This window comes from Anser brachyrhynchus (assembly GCF_964034855.1).
Source record: "Anser brachyrhynchus genome assembly, chromosome: 6".
Classification (NCBI taxonomy): Eukaryota; Metazoa; Chordata; class Aves; order Anseriformes; family Anatidae; genus Anser; species Anser brachyrhynchus.
The window spans coordinates 7,133,987-7,149,141 of NC_137700.1; the positions used below are offsets into that span (position 1 = coordinate 7,133,987).

Consider the following 15,155-nt stretch of genomic DNA (forward strand, 5'->3'; position numbering starts at 1 on the left):
CCCCATTCCCACCGGCCCCAAGCCTGGGGAAAAGCCCCTTCCACTCAGGCCACAAACCTGAGGAAAAGCCCCGTCCACTCCTGCCCCAACCCTGAGGAAAAGCACTTTCACTTCCAGCCCACCCCCGAGGGAAACCCCCTTAAACTCCAGATCGAGCCCCGAAAAAAAGCCCGTTCCCCTCCGCCCCCAACCCTGAGAAAAAGCCGCAACCCCAAGGAAAAGCCCCTTCCACTCTAGCCCCAACACTGAGGAAAAGCCCCAAAACTGAGGAGAAACCCCAAACCTGAAGAAATGCCCCTTCCCTTCAAGCCCCAGACCTGAGGAAATGCCCCAACCCTGAAGAAAAGCCCTGTCCCCTCGGGCCCCATCCTTGAGGAAAAGCCCCTTCCCCTCTGGCCCCAACCCTGAGGAAACGTCCTACCACTCCAGCCCTAACTCTGAGGAAAAGCCGCACCCCTGAAGAAAAGCCCCTTCCCCTCCAGCCGGAACGCTGTGGAAAAGCCCCTTCCCCTCCAGACGGAACCCTGTTGAAAAGCCCCAACCCTGAGGAAGAGCCCTTTCCCCTCCAGTCCCAACTCTGACGAAAAGCCCCTTCCCCTCTTGCCGCAACCCTGACAAAAAACCCCTTCCCCTTTGGCCCAAACCCCGAGGAAATGCCCCTTCCGGTCTGGGCCACAAACCTGAGGAAAAGCCCCTAACGCTCCGGGCCCCAACCCTGAGGAAAAGTCCAATCCCTAAGGAAAAGCCCCATTCCCACCGGCCCCAAGCCTGAGGAATAGCCCCTTCCACTCAGGCCACAAACCTGAGGAAAAGCCCCGTCCACTCCTGCCCCAACCCTTAGGAAAAGACCCTTCCACTCTGGGCCCAAATCTGAGGAAAAGCCCTTCCCCTCTACCCCAACCCTGAGAAAAAGCCCCAACCCTGAGGAAAAGCCCATTTCCCTCCAGCCCCAAGCCTGAGGAGAAACCACAACCCTGAGGAAAAGCCCCAGTACTGAGGAAAAGGCCCTTCCTTTCAAGCCCCAAGCCTGAGGAAAAGCCCCAACACTGAAGAAAAGCCCTGTCCGCTCCGGCCCCAACCCCGAAGAAATACCCCTTCCCCTATGGCCCCAACCCCGAAGAAAAGCCACAACCCACAGGAAAAGCTGCTTCCAGTCCAGCCCCAACCCTGAGGAAAAGCCCCTTCCAATCTGACCCCATCCCTGAGGAAATGTCCTACCCCTCCGGCCCCAACTTTGAGCAAAAGCCGCAACCCTGAAGAAAAGCCCCATCCCCTCCGGGACCAATCCTGAGGAAAAGCACCTTCCTCTCTGGCCCCAACGCTGACGAAAAGCACCTTCCTCTCTGGCCCCAACCCTGAAGAAAAGCCCCTCTCCCTCCAGTCCCAAGCCTGAGGAAAAGCCCCTTCCACTCCGGCCAGAACCCTGAGGAAAAGCCCCTTCCCCTCCGGCCCCAACCCTGAGGAAAGGCCCCTTCGCCTCCGGCCCCAACCCTGAGGAAAGGCCCCAACCATGAGGAAAAACCCCAAACCTGAGGAAATGCCCCAACCCTGAAGAAAAGCCCTGTCCCCTCCGGCCCCAACCCTGAGGAAAAACCCCTTCCCCTCCAGTTCCCAACCCAGAGGAAAAGCCCCTTGCCCTCCGGCCCCCAACCCTGAGGAAAAGTCCTTTCACTTCCAGCCCAACCCCAAGGGAAACCCCCTTAACCTCCAGACCCAGCCCTGACGAAAAGCCTGTTCCTCTCTAGCCCCAACCCTGAGAAAAAGCCCCAACCCTGAGGAAAAGCGCCTCCCCTGCGGCCCCAACCCCGAGGAAAAAACCCATCCCCTCCGGCCCCAACCCCGAGAAAATACCCCTTCCCCTATGGCCCCAACCCCGAAGAAAAGCCCTTTCACCTCCAGCCCACACTCTAAGAAAACCCCCTTCCCCTCTGGCCCCAATCCTGAATAAAAGCCCCAAACCTGAGGAAAAGCCCCTTCTGCTCCGGCCCGAACCCTGAGGAAAAGCCCCTTCCACTCCGGCCCCAACCCTGAGGAAAAGCCCCTTCCCCTCCGGCTCCAACCCTGAGAAAAAGCCCCAGTACTGAGGAAAAGTCCCTTCCTTTCCAGCCCCAACACTGCGGGAAAGCCCCAACCCGGAGGGAAAGTCCCTTCCCCTCCGACCACAACCCTGAGGAAAAGCCCCTACCCCTCCGACCCCAACCCTGAGGAAAAGCCCCTTCCACTCTAGCCCCAACCCTGAGGAAAGGCCCATTCGCCTCCAGCCCCAACCCTGAGGAAAGGCCCCAACCCTGAGGAAAAACCCCAAACCTGAGGAAATGCCCCAACCCTGAAGAAAAGCCCTGTCCCCTCGGGCCCCATCCTTGAGGAAAAGCCCCTTCCCCTCTGGCCCCAACCCTGAGGAAAAACCCCTCCCCTGCAGCCCCAACCCCGAGGTAAAAACCCATCCCCTCCGGCCCCATACCCGAGGAAATGCCCCTTCCCCTCCGGCCCCAACCCTGAGGAAAATTCCCTTCCACTCCGGCCCCAACCCTGAGGACAAGCTCCTTCCCGTCCGGCTCCAACCCTGAGGAGAAACGGCAACCCTGAGGAAAAGTCCCTGTACTGAGGAAAAGCCCCTTCCTTTCCAGCCCCAACCCTGAGGAAAAGCCCCAACAGTGAAGAAAAGCCCTTTCCCTCCGGCCCCAACCCTGAAGAAAATTCCCAACCCACAGGAAAAGCTGCTTCCAGTCTAGCCCCAACCCTGAGGAAAAGCCCCTTCCACTCTGACCCCAACCCTGAGGAAAAGTCCTACCCCTCCACCCCAATTCTGAGGAAAAGCCCCAACCCTGAGGAAAAGCCCCTCTCCCTCCAGTCCCAAGCGTGAGGAAAAGCCCCTTCCCCTCTGGCTCCAACCCTGAGGAAAAGCCCCAAACCTGAGGAAAAGCCCCTTCCTCTCCGAGTCCCAACCCTGAGGAAAAGCCCCTTCCACTCCGGCCCGAACGCTGAGGAAAAGCCATTTCCTCTCCGGCCCCAACCCTGAAGAAATGTCCCAACCCTGAGGAAAAGCCCCTTAACCTCAGGACCCAACCCTGAGAAAAAGCCCCAACCCCAAGGAAAAGCCCCTTCCCCTCCGGCTCCAACCCTGAGGAGAAACCACAACCCCGAGGAAAAGCCCCAGTACTGAGGAAAAGCCCCTTCATTTCCAGCCCCAACCCTGAGGAAAAGCCCCAAACTGAAGAAACGCCCTTTCCCCTGCGGCCCCAACCCTGAAGAAAAGCCCCATCCCCGAGGAAATGCCACTTCCCCACCGGCCCCAAACCTGAGGAAAAGGACCTTCCACTCCGGCCCGAACTCTGTGGAAAAGCCCCTTCCCCTCCTGCTGCAACCCTGACAAAAAACCCCTTCCCTTTGGCCCCAACCCTGAGGAAATGCCCCTTCCGGTCTCGGCCGCAAACTTGAGGAAAAGCCCCTTACGCTCCAGGCCCCAACCGTGAGGACAAGCCACTTCCCCTCTGGGCCCCAACCCTGAGGAAAAGTCCAGTCCCTGAGGAAAAGCCCCATTCCCACCGGCCCCAAGCCTGGGGAAAAGCCCCTTCCACTCAGGCCACCATCCTGAGGAAAAGCCCCGTCCACTCCTGCCCCAACCCTGAGGAAAAGCACTTTCACTTCCAGCCCACCCCCGAGGGAAACCCCCTTAAACTCCAGATCGAGCCCCGAAAAAAAGCCCGTTCCCCTCCGCCCCCAACCCTGAGAAAAAGCCGCAACCCCAAGGAAAAGCCCCTTCCACTCTAGCCCCAACACTGAGGAAAAGCCCCAAAACTGAGGAGAAACCCCAAACCTGAAGAAATGCCCCTTCCCTTCAAGCCCCAGACCTGAGGAAATGTCCCAACCCTGAAGAAAAGCCCTGTCCCCTCGGGCCCCATCCTTGAGGAAAAGCCCCTTCCCCTCTGGCCCCAACCCTGAGGAAATGTCCTACCACTCCAGCCCTAACTCTGAGGAAAAGCCGCACCCCTGAAGAAAAGCCCCTTCCCCTCCAGCCGGAACGCTGTGGAAAAGCCCCTTCCCCTCCAGACGGAACCCTGTTGAAAAGCCCCAACCCTGAGGAAGAGCCCTTTCCCCTCCAGTCCCAACTCTGACGAAAAGCCCCTTCCCCTCTTGCCGCAACCCTGACAAAAAACCCCTTCCCCTTTGGCCCAAACCCCGAGGAAATGCCCCTTCCGGTTTGGGCCACAAACCTCAGGAAAAGCCCCTAACGCTCCGGGCCCCAACCCTGAGGAAAAGTCCAATCCCTAAGGAAAAGCCCCATTCCCACCGGCCCCAAGCCTGAGGAATAGCCCCTTCCACTCAGGCCACGAACCTGAGGAAAAGCCCCGTCCACTCCTGCCCCAACCCTTAGGAAAAGACCCTTCCACTCTGGGCCCAAATCTGAGGAAAAGCCCTTCCCCTCTACCCCAACCCTGAGAAAAAGCCCCAACCCTGAGGAAAAGCCCATTTCCCTCCAGCCCCAAGCCTGAGGAAAAGCCCCAACCCTGAGGAAAAGCCGCTTCCCCTCCGGCTCCAACCCTGAGGAGAAACCACAACCCTGAGGAAAAGCCCCAGTACTGAGGAAAAGGCCCTTCCTTTCCAGCCCCAAGCCTGAGGAAAAGCCCCAACACTGAAGAAAAGCCCTGTCCGCTCCGGCCCCAACCCCGAAGAAATACCCATTCCCCTATGGCCCCAACCCCGAAGAAAAGCCACAACCCACAGGAAAAGCTGCTTCCAGTCCAGCCCCAAACCTGAGGAAAAGCCCCTTCCAATCTGACCCCATCCCTGAGGAAATGTCCTACCCCTCCGGCCCCAACTCTGAGCAAAAGCCGCAACCCTGAAGAAAAACCCCATCCCCTCCGGGACCAACCCTGAGGAAAAGCACCTTCCTCTCTGGCCCCAACCCTGAGGAAATGCCCCTTCTGCTCTGGGCCGCAAAACTGAGGAAAAGCCCCTTATGCTCCAGGCCCCAACCGTGAGGACAAGCCACTTCCCCTCCGGGAACCAACCCTGAGGAAAAGTCCAATCCCTGAGGAAAAGCCCCATTCCCACCGGCCCCAAGCCTGAGGAATAGCCCCTTCCACTCAGGCCACAAACCTGAGGAAAAGCCCCGTGCACTCCTGCCCCAACCCTTAGGAAAAGACCCTTCCACTCCGGGGCCAAATCTGAGGAAAAGCCCTTCTCCTCTACCCCAACCCTGAGAAAAAGCCCATACCCTGAGGAAAAGCCCCTTTCCCTCAAGCCCCAAGCCTGAGGAAAAGTCCCTTCCCCCCCGGCCCCAAACCTGAGGAAAAGCCCCAACCCTGAGGAAAAGCCCCGTCCCCTCCGCCTCCCAGCCCTGAGGAAAAGCCCTTTCACTTCCAGCCCACCCCCGAGGAAAACCCCCTTACCCTCTGGCCCCAACCCCAACGAAAAGCCCGTTCCCCTCCGGCCCCAACCCTGAAGAAAATTCCCAACCCACAGGAAAAGCCGCTTCCAGTCCAGCCCCAACCCTGAGGAAAAGCCCCTTCCACTCTGACCCCAACCCTGAGGAAAAGTCCTACCCCTCCGGCCCCAACTCTGAGGAAAAGCCGCAACCCTGAGGAAAAGCCCATTACCCTCCGGCACCAACCCTGAGGAAAACACCTTCCTCTCTAGCCCCAACCCTGAATAAAAGCCACTGCCACTCCAGCTGGAACCCTGTGGAAAAGCCCCTTCCCCTCCGGCCCCAACGCTGAGGAAAAGCCCCTCCCCTCCGGCCCAAACCCCGTGGAAAAAAAACCATCCCGTCCGGCCCCAACCCCGAGGAAATGCCCCTTCCCCTATGGCCCCAACCCTGAATAAAAGCCCCAACCCTGATAAATGCCCCTTCTGCTCCGGCCCGAACCCTGAGGAAAAGCCCCTTCCACTCCGTCCCCAACCCTGAGGAAAAGCCGCTTCCCCTCCGGCTCCAACCCTGAGAAAAAGCCCCAACAGTGAAGAAAAGCCCCTTCCTTTCCAGCCCCAACACTGCGGAAAAGCCCCAACCCTGAGGGAAAGTCCCTTCCCCTCCGACCCCAACCCTGAGGAAAAGCCCCTTCCCCTCCGGCCCCAACCCTGAGGAAAGGCCCCAACCATGAGGAAAAACCCCAAACCTGAGGAAATGCCCCAACCCTGAAGAAAAGCCCTGTCCCCTCGGGCCCCATCCTTGAGGAAAAGCCACTTCCCCTCTGGCCCCAACCCTGAGGAAAAAACCCTCCCCTGCAGCCCCAACCCCGAGGTAAAAACCCATCCCCTCCGGCCCCCTACCCGAGGAAATGCCCCATCCCCTCCGGCCCCAACCCTGAGGAAAAGCCCCTTTCAGTCCGGCCCCAACCCTGAGGAAAAGCTCCTTCCCGTCCGGCTCCAACCCTGAGGAGAAACCGCAACCCCGAGGAGAAACCACAACCCCGAGGAAAAGCCCCTGTACTGAGGAAAAGCCCCTTCATTTCCAGCCCCAACCCTGAGGAAAAGCCCCAAACTGAAGAAACGCCCTTTCCCCTGCGGCCCCAACCCTGAAGAAAAGCCCCATCCCCGAGGAAATGCCACTTCCCCACCGGCCCCAAACCTGAGGAAAAGGACCTTCCACTCCGGCCCGAACTCTGTGGAAAAGCCCCTTCCCCTCCTGCTGCAACCCTGACAAAAAACCCCTTCCCTTTGGCCCCAACCCTGAGGAAATGCCCCTTCCGGTCTCGGCCGCAAACTTGAGGAAAAGCCCCTTACGCTCCAGGCCCCAACCGTGAGGACAAGCCACTTCCCCTCTGGGCCCCAACCCTGAGGAAAAGTCCAGTCCCTGAGGAAAAGCCCCATTCCCACCGGCCCCAAGCCTGGGGAAAAGCCCCTTCCACTCAGGCCACCATCCTGAGGAAAAGCCCCGTCCACTCCTGCCCCAACCCTGAGGAAAAGCACTTTCACTTCCAGCCCACCCCCGAGGGAAACCCCCTTAAACTCCAGATCGAGCCCCGAAAAAAAGCCCGTTCCCCTCCGCCCCCAACCCTGAGAAAAAGCCGCAACCCCAAGGAAAAGCCCCTTCCACTCTAGCCCCAACACTGAGGAAAAGCCCCAAAACTGAGGAGAAACCCCAAACCTGAAGAAATGCCCCTTCCCTTCAAGCCCCAGACCTGAGGAAATGCCCCAACCCTGAAGAAAAGCCCTGTCCCCTCGGGCCCCATCCTTGAGGAAAAGCCCCTTCCCCTCTGGCCCCAACCCTGAGGAAATGTCCTACCACTCCAGCCCTAACTCTGAGGAAAAGCCGCACCCCTGAAGAAAAGCCCCTTCCCCTCCAGCCGGAACGCTGTGGAAAAGCCCCTTCCCCTCCAGACGGAACCCTGTTGAAAAGCCCCAACCCTGAGGAAGAGCCCTTTCCCCTCCAGTCCCAACTCTGACGAAAAGCCCCTTCCCTCTTGCCGCAACCCTGACAAAAAACCCCTTCCCCTTTGGCCCAAACCCCGAGGAAATGCCCCTTCCGGTCTGGGCCACAAACCTCAGGAAAAGCCCCTAACGCTCCGGGCCCCAACCCTGAGGAAAAGTCCAATCCCTAAGGAAAAGCCCCATTCCCACCGGCCCCAAGCCTGAGGAATAGCCCCTTCCACTCAGGCCACAAACCTGAGGAAAAGCCCCGTCCACTCCTGCCCCAACCCTTAGGAAAAGACCCTTCCACTCCGGGCCCAAATCTGAGGAAAAGCCCTTCCCCTCTACCCCAACCCTGAGAAAAAGCCCCAACCCTGAGGAAGAGCCCTTTCCCCTCCAGTCCCAACTCTGACGAAAAGCCCCTTCCCCTCTTGCCGCAACCCTGACAAAAAACCCCTTCCCCTTTGGCCCAAACCCCGAGGAAATGCCCCTTCCGGTCTGGGCCACAAACCTCAGGAAAAGCCCCTAACGCTCCGGGCCCCAACCCTGAGGAAAAGTCCAATCCCTAAGGAAAAGCTCCATTCCCACCGGCCCCAAGCCTGAGGAATAGCCCCTTCCACTCAGGCCACAAACCTGAGGAAAAGCCCCGTCCACTCCTGCCCCGACCCTTAGGAAAAGCCCCTTCCCCTCCGGCCCCAACCCTGAGGAAAGGCCGATTCGCCTCCAGCCCCAACCCTGAGGAAAGGCCCCAACCATGAGGAAAAACCCCAAACCTGAGGAAATGCCCCAACCCTGAAGAAAAGCCCTGTCCCCTCCGGCCCCATACCCGAGGAAATGCCCCTTCCCCTCCGGCCCCAACCCTGAGGAAAAGCCCCTTCCACTCCGGCCCCAACCCTGAGGAAAAGCTCCTTCCCGTCCGGCTCCAACCCTGAGGAGAAACGGCAACCCTGAGGAAAAGCCCCTGTACTGAGGAAAAGCCCCTTCCTTTCCAGCCCCAACCCTGAGGAAAAGCCCCAACAGTGAAGAAAAGCCCTTTCCCTCCGGCCCCAACCCTGAAGAAAATTCCCAACCCACAGGAAAAGCTGCTTCCAGTCCAGCCCCAACCCTGAGGAAAAGCCCCTTCCACTCTGACCCCAACCCTGAGGAAAAGTCCTACCCCTCCACCCCAATTCTGAGGAAAAGCCCCAACCCTGAGGAAAAGCCCCTCTCCCTCCAGTCCCAAGCGTGAGGAAAAGCCCCTTCCCCTCTGGCCCCAACCCGGAGGAAAAGCCCCAAACCTGAGGAAAAGCCCCTTCCTCTCCGAGTCCCAACCCTGAGGAAAAGCCCCTTCCACTCCGGCCCGAACGCTGAGGAAAAGCCATTTCCTCTCCGGCCCCAACCCTGAAGAAATGTCCCAACCCTGAGGAAAAGCCCCTTAACCTCAGGACCCAACCCTGAGAAAAAGCCCCAACCCCAAGGAAAAGCCCCTTCCCCTCCGGCTCCAACCCTGAGGAGAAACCACAACCCCGAGGAGAAACCACAACCCCGAGGAAAAGCCCCTGTACTGAGGAAAAGCCCCTTCATTTCCAGCCCCAACCCTGAGGAAAAGCCCCAAACTGAAGAAACGCCCTTTCCCCTGCGGCCCCAACCCTGAAGAAAAGCCCCATCCCCGAGGAAATGCCACTTCCCCACCGGCCCCAAACCTGAGGAAAACGACCTTCCACTCCGGCCCGAACTCTGTGGAAAAGCCCCTTCCCCTCCTGCTGCAACCCTGACAAAAAACCCCTTCCCTTTGGCCCCAACCCTGAGGAAATGCCCCTTCCGGTCTCGGCCGCAAACTTGAGGAAAAGCCCCTTACGCTCCAGGCCCCAACCGTGAGGACAAGCCACTTCCCCTCTGGGCCCCAACCCTGAGGAAAAGTCCAGTCCCTGAGGAAAAGCCCCATTCCCACCGGCCCCAAGCCTGGGGAAAAGCCCCTTCCACTCAGGCCACCATCCTGAGGAAAAGCCCCGTCCACTCCTGCCCCAACCCTGAGGAAAAGCACTTTCACTTCCAGCCCACCCCCGAGGGAAACCCCCTTAAACTCCAGATCGAGCCCCGAAAAAAAGCCCGTTCCCCTCTGCCCCCAACCCTGAGAAAAAGCCGCAACCCCAAGGAAAAGCCCCTTCCACTCTAGCCCCAACACTGAGGAAAAGCCCCAAAACTGAGGAGAAACCCCAAACCTGAAGAAATGCCCCTTCCCTTCAAGCCCCAGACCTGAGGAAATGCCCCAACCCTGAAGAAAAGCCCTGTCCCCTCAGGCCCCATCCTTGAGGAAAAGCCCCTTCCCCTCTGGCCCCAACCCTGAGGAAATGTCCTACCACTCCAGCCCTAACTCTGAGGAAAAGCCGCACCCCTGAAGAAAAGCCCCTTCCCCTCCAGACGGAACCCTGTTGAAAAGCCCCAACCCTGAGGAAGAGCCCTTTCCCCTCCAGTCCCAACTCTGATGAAAAGCCCCTTCCCCTCTTGCCGCAACCCTGACAAAAAACCCCTTCCCCTTTGGCCCAAACCCCGAGGAAATGCCCCTTCCGGTCTGGGCCACAAACCTGAGGAAAAGCCCCAAACGCTCCGGGCCCCAACCCTGAGGAAAAGTCCAATCCCTAAGGAAAAGCCCCATTACCACCGGCCCCATGCCTGAGGAATAGCCCCTTCCACTCAGGCCACAAACCTGAGGAAAAGCCCCGTCCACTCCTGCCCCAACCCTTAGGAAAAGACCCTTCCACTCTGGGCCCAAATCTGAGGAAAAGCCCTCCCCCTCTACCCCAACCCTGAGGAAAAGCCCCAACCCTGAGGAAAAGCCCCTTCCCCTCCGGCTCCAACCCTGAGGAGAAACCACAACCCTGAGGAAAAGCCCCAGTACTGAGGAAAAGGCCCTTCCTTTCCAGCCCCAAGCCTGAGGAAAAGCCCCAACACTGAAGAAAAGCCCTGTCCGCTCCGGCCCCAACCCCGAAGAAATACCCCTTCCCCTATGGCCCCAACCCCGAAGAAAAGCCACAACCCACAGGAAAAGCTGCTTCCAGTCCAGCCCCAACCCTGAGGAAAAGCCCCTTCCAATCTGACCCCATCCCTGAGGAAATGTCCTACCCCTCCAGCCCCAACTCTGAGCAAAAGCCGCAACCCTGAAGAAAAACCCCATCCCCTCCGGGACCAACCCTGAGGAAAAGCACCTTCCTCTCTGGCCCCAACCCTGACGAAAAGCCCCTTCCCCTCTGGCCCCAACCCTGAGGAAATGCCCCTTCTGCTCTGGGCCGCAAACCTGAGGAAAAGCCCCTTACGCTCCAGGCCCCAACCGTGAGGACAAGCCACTTCCCCACCGGGCACCAACCCTGAGGAAAAGTCCAATCCCTGAGGAAAAGCCCCATTCCCACCGGCCTCAACCCTGAGGAATAGCCCCTTCCACTCCGGGCCCAACCCTGAGGAATATCCCCTTCCACTCCGGGCCCAACCCTGAGGAAAAACCCCTTCCCCTTTGGCCCCAACCCTGAGGAAAAGCCCCTTCCACTCCGGGCCCAACTCTGAGGAGAAGCCCATTCCCCTCCACGCCAACCCTGAGAAAAAGCCCAAACCCTGAGGAAAAGCCCCTTTCCCTCCAGCCCCAAGCCTGAGGAAAAGCCCCAACCCTGAGGAAAAGCCCCGTCTCCTCCGCATCCCAACCTTGACGAAAAGCCCTTTCACTTCCAGCCCACCCCCGAGGAAAACCCCCTTACCCTCTGGCCCCAACCCCAATGAAAAGCGCGTTCCCCTCCAGCACCAAGCCTGAAGAAAAGTCCCAACACTGAGGAGAAGCCCCTTCGCCTCAGGCCCCAACCCTAAGAAGAAGCCCCAACCCCAAGGAAAAGCCCCTTTCCCTCCTGCCTAAACCCTGACGAAAACCCCCTTCCCCTCTGGCCCCAACCCTAGTAAAGGCCCCTTGGCCTCCGCGCCCAACCCAGAGGAAAAGCCCCAACACTGAGGAAAAGCCCCTTCCCCTCCTACCCCAACCCTGAGGAAAACCCCCTTCCCCTCTGGCTCCAACCCTAGGAAAGGCCCCTTTGCTTCCGGACCCAACCCAGAGGAAAAGCCCCCACCCTGAGGAAAACCCCCTTCCCCTCCTACGCCAACCCGGAGGAAAAGCCCCTCCTTTCCATACCCAACCCTGAGGAAAAGCCCCAACAGTGAAGAAAAGCACTTTCCCCTCCGGCCCCAACCCTGAAGAAAAGCCACAACCCACAGGAAAAGCTGCATCCAGTCCAGCCCCAACCCTGAGGAAAAGAACAGTCTCTCCAGCCCCAACCCTGAGGAAAGGCCCCTTCCCTGCTAGCCCCAACGCTGAGGAAAAGCCCCAACCCTGAGGAAAAACCCCAAACCTGAAGAAATGCCCCTTCCCTTCAAACTCCAGACCTGAGGAAATGCCCCAACCCTGAAGAAAAGCCCTGTCCCCTCGGGCCCCATCCTTGAGGAAAAGCCCCTTCCCCTCTGGCCCCAACCCTGAGGAAAAACCCCTCCCCTGTGGCCCCAACCCCGAGGTAAAAACCCATCCCCTCGGGCCCCATACCCGAGGAAAAGGCCCCTTCCACTCCGACCCCAACCCTGAGGAAAAGCCCCTTCCCCTCCGGCTCCAACCCTGAGGAGAAAACACAACCCTGAGGAAAAACCCCTGTACTGAGGAAAAGCCCCTTCCTTTCCAGCCCCAACCCTGAGGAAAAGCCCCAACAGTGAAGAAAAGCCCTTTCCCCTCCAGCCCCAACCCTGAAAAAAATTCCCAACCCACAGGAAAAGCTGCTTCCAGTCCAGCCCCAACCCTGAGGAAAAGCCCCTTCCACTCTGACCCCAACCCTGATAAAAAGTCGTACCCCTCCGGCCCCAATTCTGAGGAAAAGCCCCAACCCTGAGGAAAAACCCCAAACCTGAGAAAATGCCCCAACCCTGAGGAAAAACCCCAAACCTGAGGAAATGCCCCAACCCTGAAGAAAAGCCCTGTCCTGTCCAGCCCCAACCTTGAGGAAAAGCCCCTTCCCCTCTTGCCCCAACCCAGAGGAAAAGCCTAGTCTCTCCACCCCAACCCTAAGGAGAAGCCCCTACCCCTCTGGCCCCATCCCCGAGGAAATGCCCCTTCCCCTCCGGCCCCAACCCTGAGGAGAAGCCCCTTCCTCTCTGGCCCCAACCCTGAAGAAAAGCCACAACCCACAGGAAAAGCTGCTTCCAGTCCAGCCCCAACCCTGAGGAAAAGACCCTTCCACTTCCAGCCCACCCCCGAGGGAAACCCCCTTAACCTCCAGACCCAGCCCCGACGAAATGCCCGCTCCCCTCCGTTCCCAACCCTGAGAAAAATCCCCAAACCCAAGGAAAAGCCCCTTCCCCTCTTACCCCAAACCTGAAAAAAGCCCAGTCTCTCCGGCCCCAACCCTGAGGGGAAGCCCCTTCCCCTCCGGACCAAACACTAAGGAAAGGCCCCTTCCCTTCAAGCCCCAACCCTAAGGAAATGCCCCAACCCTGAAGAAAAACCCTGTCCCCTCGGGCCCCATCCTTGAGGAAAAGCCCCTTCCCCTCTGGCCCCAACCCTGAGGAAAAACCCCTCCCCTGTGGCCCCAACCCCGAGGTAAAAACCCATCCCCTCGGGCCCCATACCCGAGGAAAAGGCCCCTTCCACTCCGACCCCAACCCTGAGGAAAAGCCCCTTCCCCTCCGGCTCCAACCCTGAGGAGAAACCACAACCCTGAGGAAAAACCCCTGTACTGAGGAAAAGCCCCTTCCTTTCCAGCCCCAACCCTGAGGAAAAGCCCCAACAGTGAAGAAAAGCCCTTTCCCCTCCAGCCCCAACCCTGAAGAAAATTCCCAACCCACAGGAAAAGCTGCTTCCAGTCCAGCCCCAACCCTGAGGAAAAGCCCCTTCCACTCTGACCCCAACCCTGATGAAAAGTCGTACCCCTCCGGCCCCAATTCTGAGGAAAAGCCCCAACCCTGAAGAAAAGCCCCTCTCCCTCCAGTCCCAAGCGTGAGGAAAAGCCCCTTCCCCTCTGGCCCCAACGCTGAGGAAAAGCCCTTTCACCTCCAGCCCACCCTCTAAGAAAACCCCCTTCCCCTCTGGCCCCAACCCTGAATAAAAGCCCCAACCCTGATAAATGCCCCTTCCCCTCCGGCCCGAACCCTGAGGAAAAGCCCCTTCCACTCCGGCTCCAACCCTGAGGAAAAGCCCCAGTACTGAGGAAAAGCCCCTTCCTTTCCAGCCCCAACACTGCGGAAAAGCCCCAACCCGGAGGGAAAGTCCCTTCCCCTCCGACCACAACCCTGAGGAAAAGCCCCTTCCCCTCCGGCCCCAACCCTGAGGAAAGGCCCATTCGCCTCCAGCCCCAACCCTGAGGAAAGGCCCCAACCCTGAGGAAAAACCCCAAACCTGAGGAAATGCCCCAACCCTGAAGAAAAGCCCTGTCCCCTCGGGCCCCATCCTTGAGGAAAAGCCCCTTCCCCTCTGGCCCCAACCCTGAGGAAAAACCCCTCCCCTGCAGCCCCAACCCCGAGGTAAAAACCCATCCCCTCCGGCCCCATACCCGAGGAAATGCCCCTTCCCCTCCAGCCAAAACCCTGAGGAAAAGCCCCTTCCACTCCGGCCCCAACCCTGAGGAAAAGCTCCTTCCCATCCGGCTCCAACCCTGAGGAGAAACCGCAACCCTGAGGAAAAGCCCCTGTACTGAGGAAAACCCCCTTCCTTTCCAGCCCCAACCCTGAGGAAAAGCCCCAAAAGTGAAGAAAAGCCCTTTCCCTCCGGCCCCAACCCTGAAGAAAATTCCCAACCCACAGGAAAAGCTGCTTCCAGTCCAGCCCCAACCCTGAGGAAAAGCCCCTTCCACTCTGACCCCAACCCTGAGGAAAAGTCCTACCCCTCCACCCCAATTCTGAGGAAAAGCCCCAACCCTGAGGAAAAGCCCCTCTCCCTCCAGTCCCAAGCGTGAGGAAAAGCCCCTTCCCCTCTTGCCCCAACCCAGAGGAAAAGCCTAGTCTCTCCACCCCAACCCTAAGGAGAAGCCCCTACCCCTCCGGCCCCATCCCCGAGGAAATGCCCCTTCCCCTCCGGCCCCAACCCTGAGGAGAAGCCCCTTCCTCTCTGGCCCCAACCCTGAAGAAAAGCCACAACCCACAGGAAAAGCTGCTTCCAGTCCAGCCCCAACCCTGAGGAAAAGACCCTTCCACTTCCAGCCCACCCCCGAGGGAAACCCCCTTAACCTCCAGACCCAGCCCCGACGAAATGCCCGCTCCCCTCCGTTCCCAACCCTGAGAAAAATCCCCAAACCCAAGGAAAAGCCCCTTCCCCTCTTACCCCAAACCTGAAAAAAGCCCAGTCTCTCCGGCCCCAACCCTGAGGGGAAGCCCCTTCCCCTCCGGACCAAACACTAAGGAAAGGCCCCTTCCCTTCAAGCCCCAACCCTAAGGAAATGCCCCAACCCTGAAGAAAAACCCTGTCCCCTCGGGCCCCATCCTTGAGGAAAAGCCCCTTCCCCTCTGGCCCCAACCCTGAGGAAAAGCCCCTCCCCTGTGGCCCCAACCCCGAGGTAAAAACCCATCCCCTCGGGCCCCATACCCGAGGAAAAGGCCCCTTCCACTCCGACCCCAACCCTGAGGAAAAGCCCCTTCCCCTCCGGCTCCAACCCTGAGGAGAAACCACAACCCTGAGGAAAAACCCCTGTACTGAGGAAAAGCCCCTTCCTTTCCAGCCCCAACCCTGAGGAAAAGCCCCAACAGTGAAGAAAAGCCCTTTCCCCTCCAGCCCCAACCCTGAAGAAAATTCCCAACCCACAGGAAAAGCTGCTTCC

At 59.2% G+C, this 15,155-nt stretch overlaps 1 protein-coding gene across 3 annotated transcripts; it reads right to left on the bottom strand.

The window, feature by feature from the left end:
* Nucleotides 1-419: 419 nt before the first annotated feature.
* On the bottom strand, nucleotides 420-11,755 carry LOC308197328 (uncharacterized protein). 3 transcript variants are annotated; one of them, XM_080597582.1, is made up of 3 exons: nucleotides 10,229-11,755; nucleotides 4,582-4,860; nucleotides 420-1,273 (listed from the first exon to the last, which is right to left on the bottom strand). In XM_080597582.1, the coding sequence occupies exons 1-3, from the start codon at nucleotides 11,014-11,016 to the stop codon at nucleotides 1,015-1,017; spliced, it is 1,326 nt and encodes a 441-aa protein (XP_080453708.1). In that variant the 5' UTR covers nucleotides 11,017-11,755; the 3' UTR covers nucleotides 420-1,014. The 3 variants fall into 3 exon arrangements, with proteins under 3 accessions (XP_080453708.1, XP_080453707.1, XP_080453709.1); XM_080597581.1 differs by lacking the exon at nucleotides 420-1,273 and having other exon boundaries at nucleotides 3,889-4,860; XM_080597583.1 differs by lacking the exons at nucleotides 420-1,273; nucleotides 4,582-4,860 and adding an exon at nucleotides 8,698-9,831.
* Between the last annotated feature and the right edge of the window lie 3,400 nt (nucleotides 11,756-15,155).

What these genes read in the sequence shown, in the direction of transcription:
- LOC308197328 (XM_080597581.1), bottom strand. Translation starts at nt 11,016, where the DNA reads ATGCGGAGGAGACGGGGCTTTTCCTCAGGGTTGGGGCTTTTCCTCAGG. An exon ending in AAGGAAGGGCCTTTTCCTCA is followed by an intron (nt 4,861 to 10,228) that starts GTACTGGGGCTT and finishes TTGGTCCCGGAG; the next exon opens with GGGATGGGGTTTTTCTTCAG.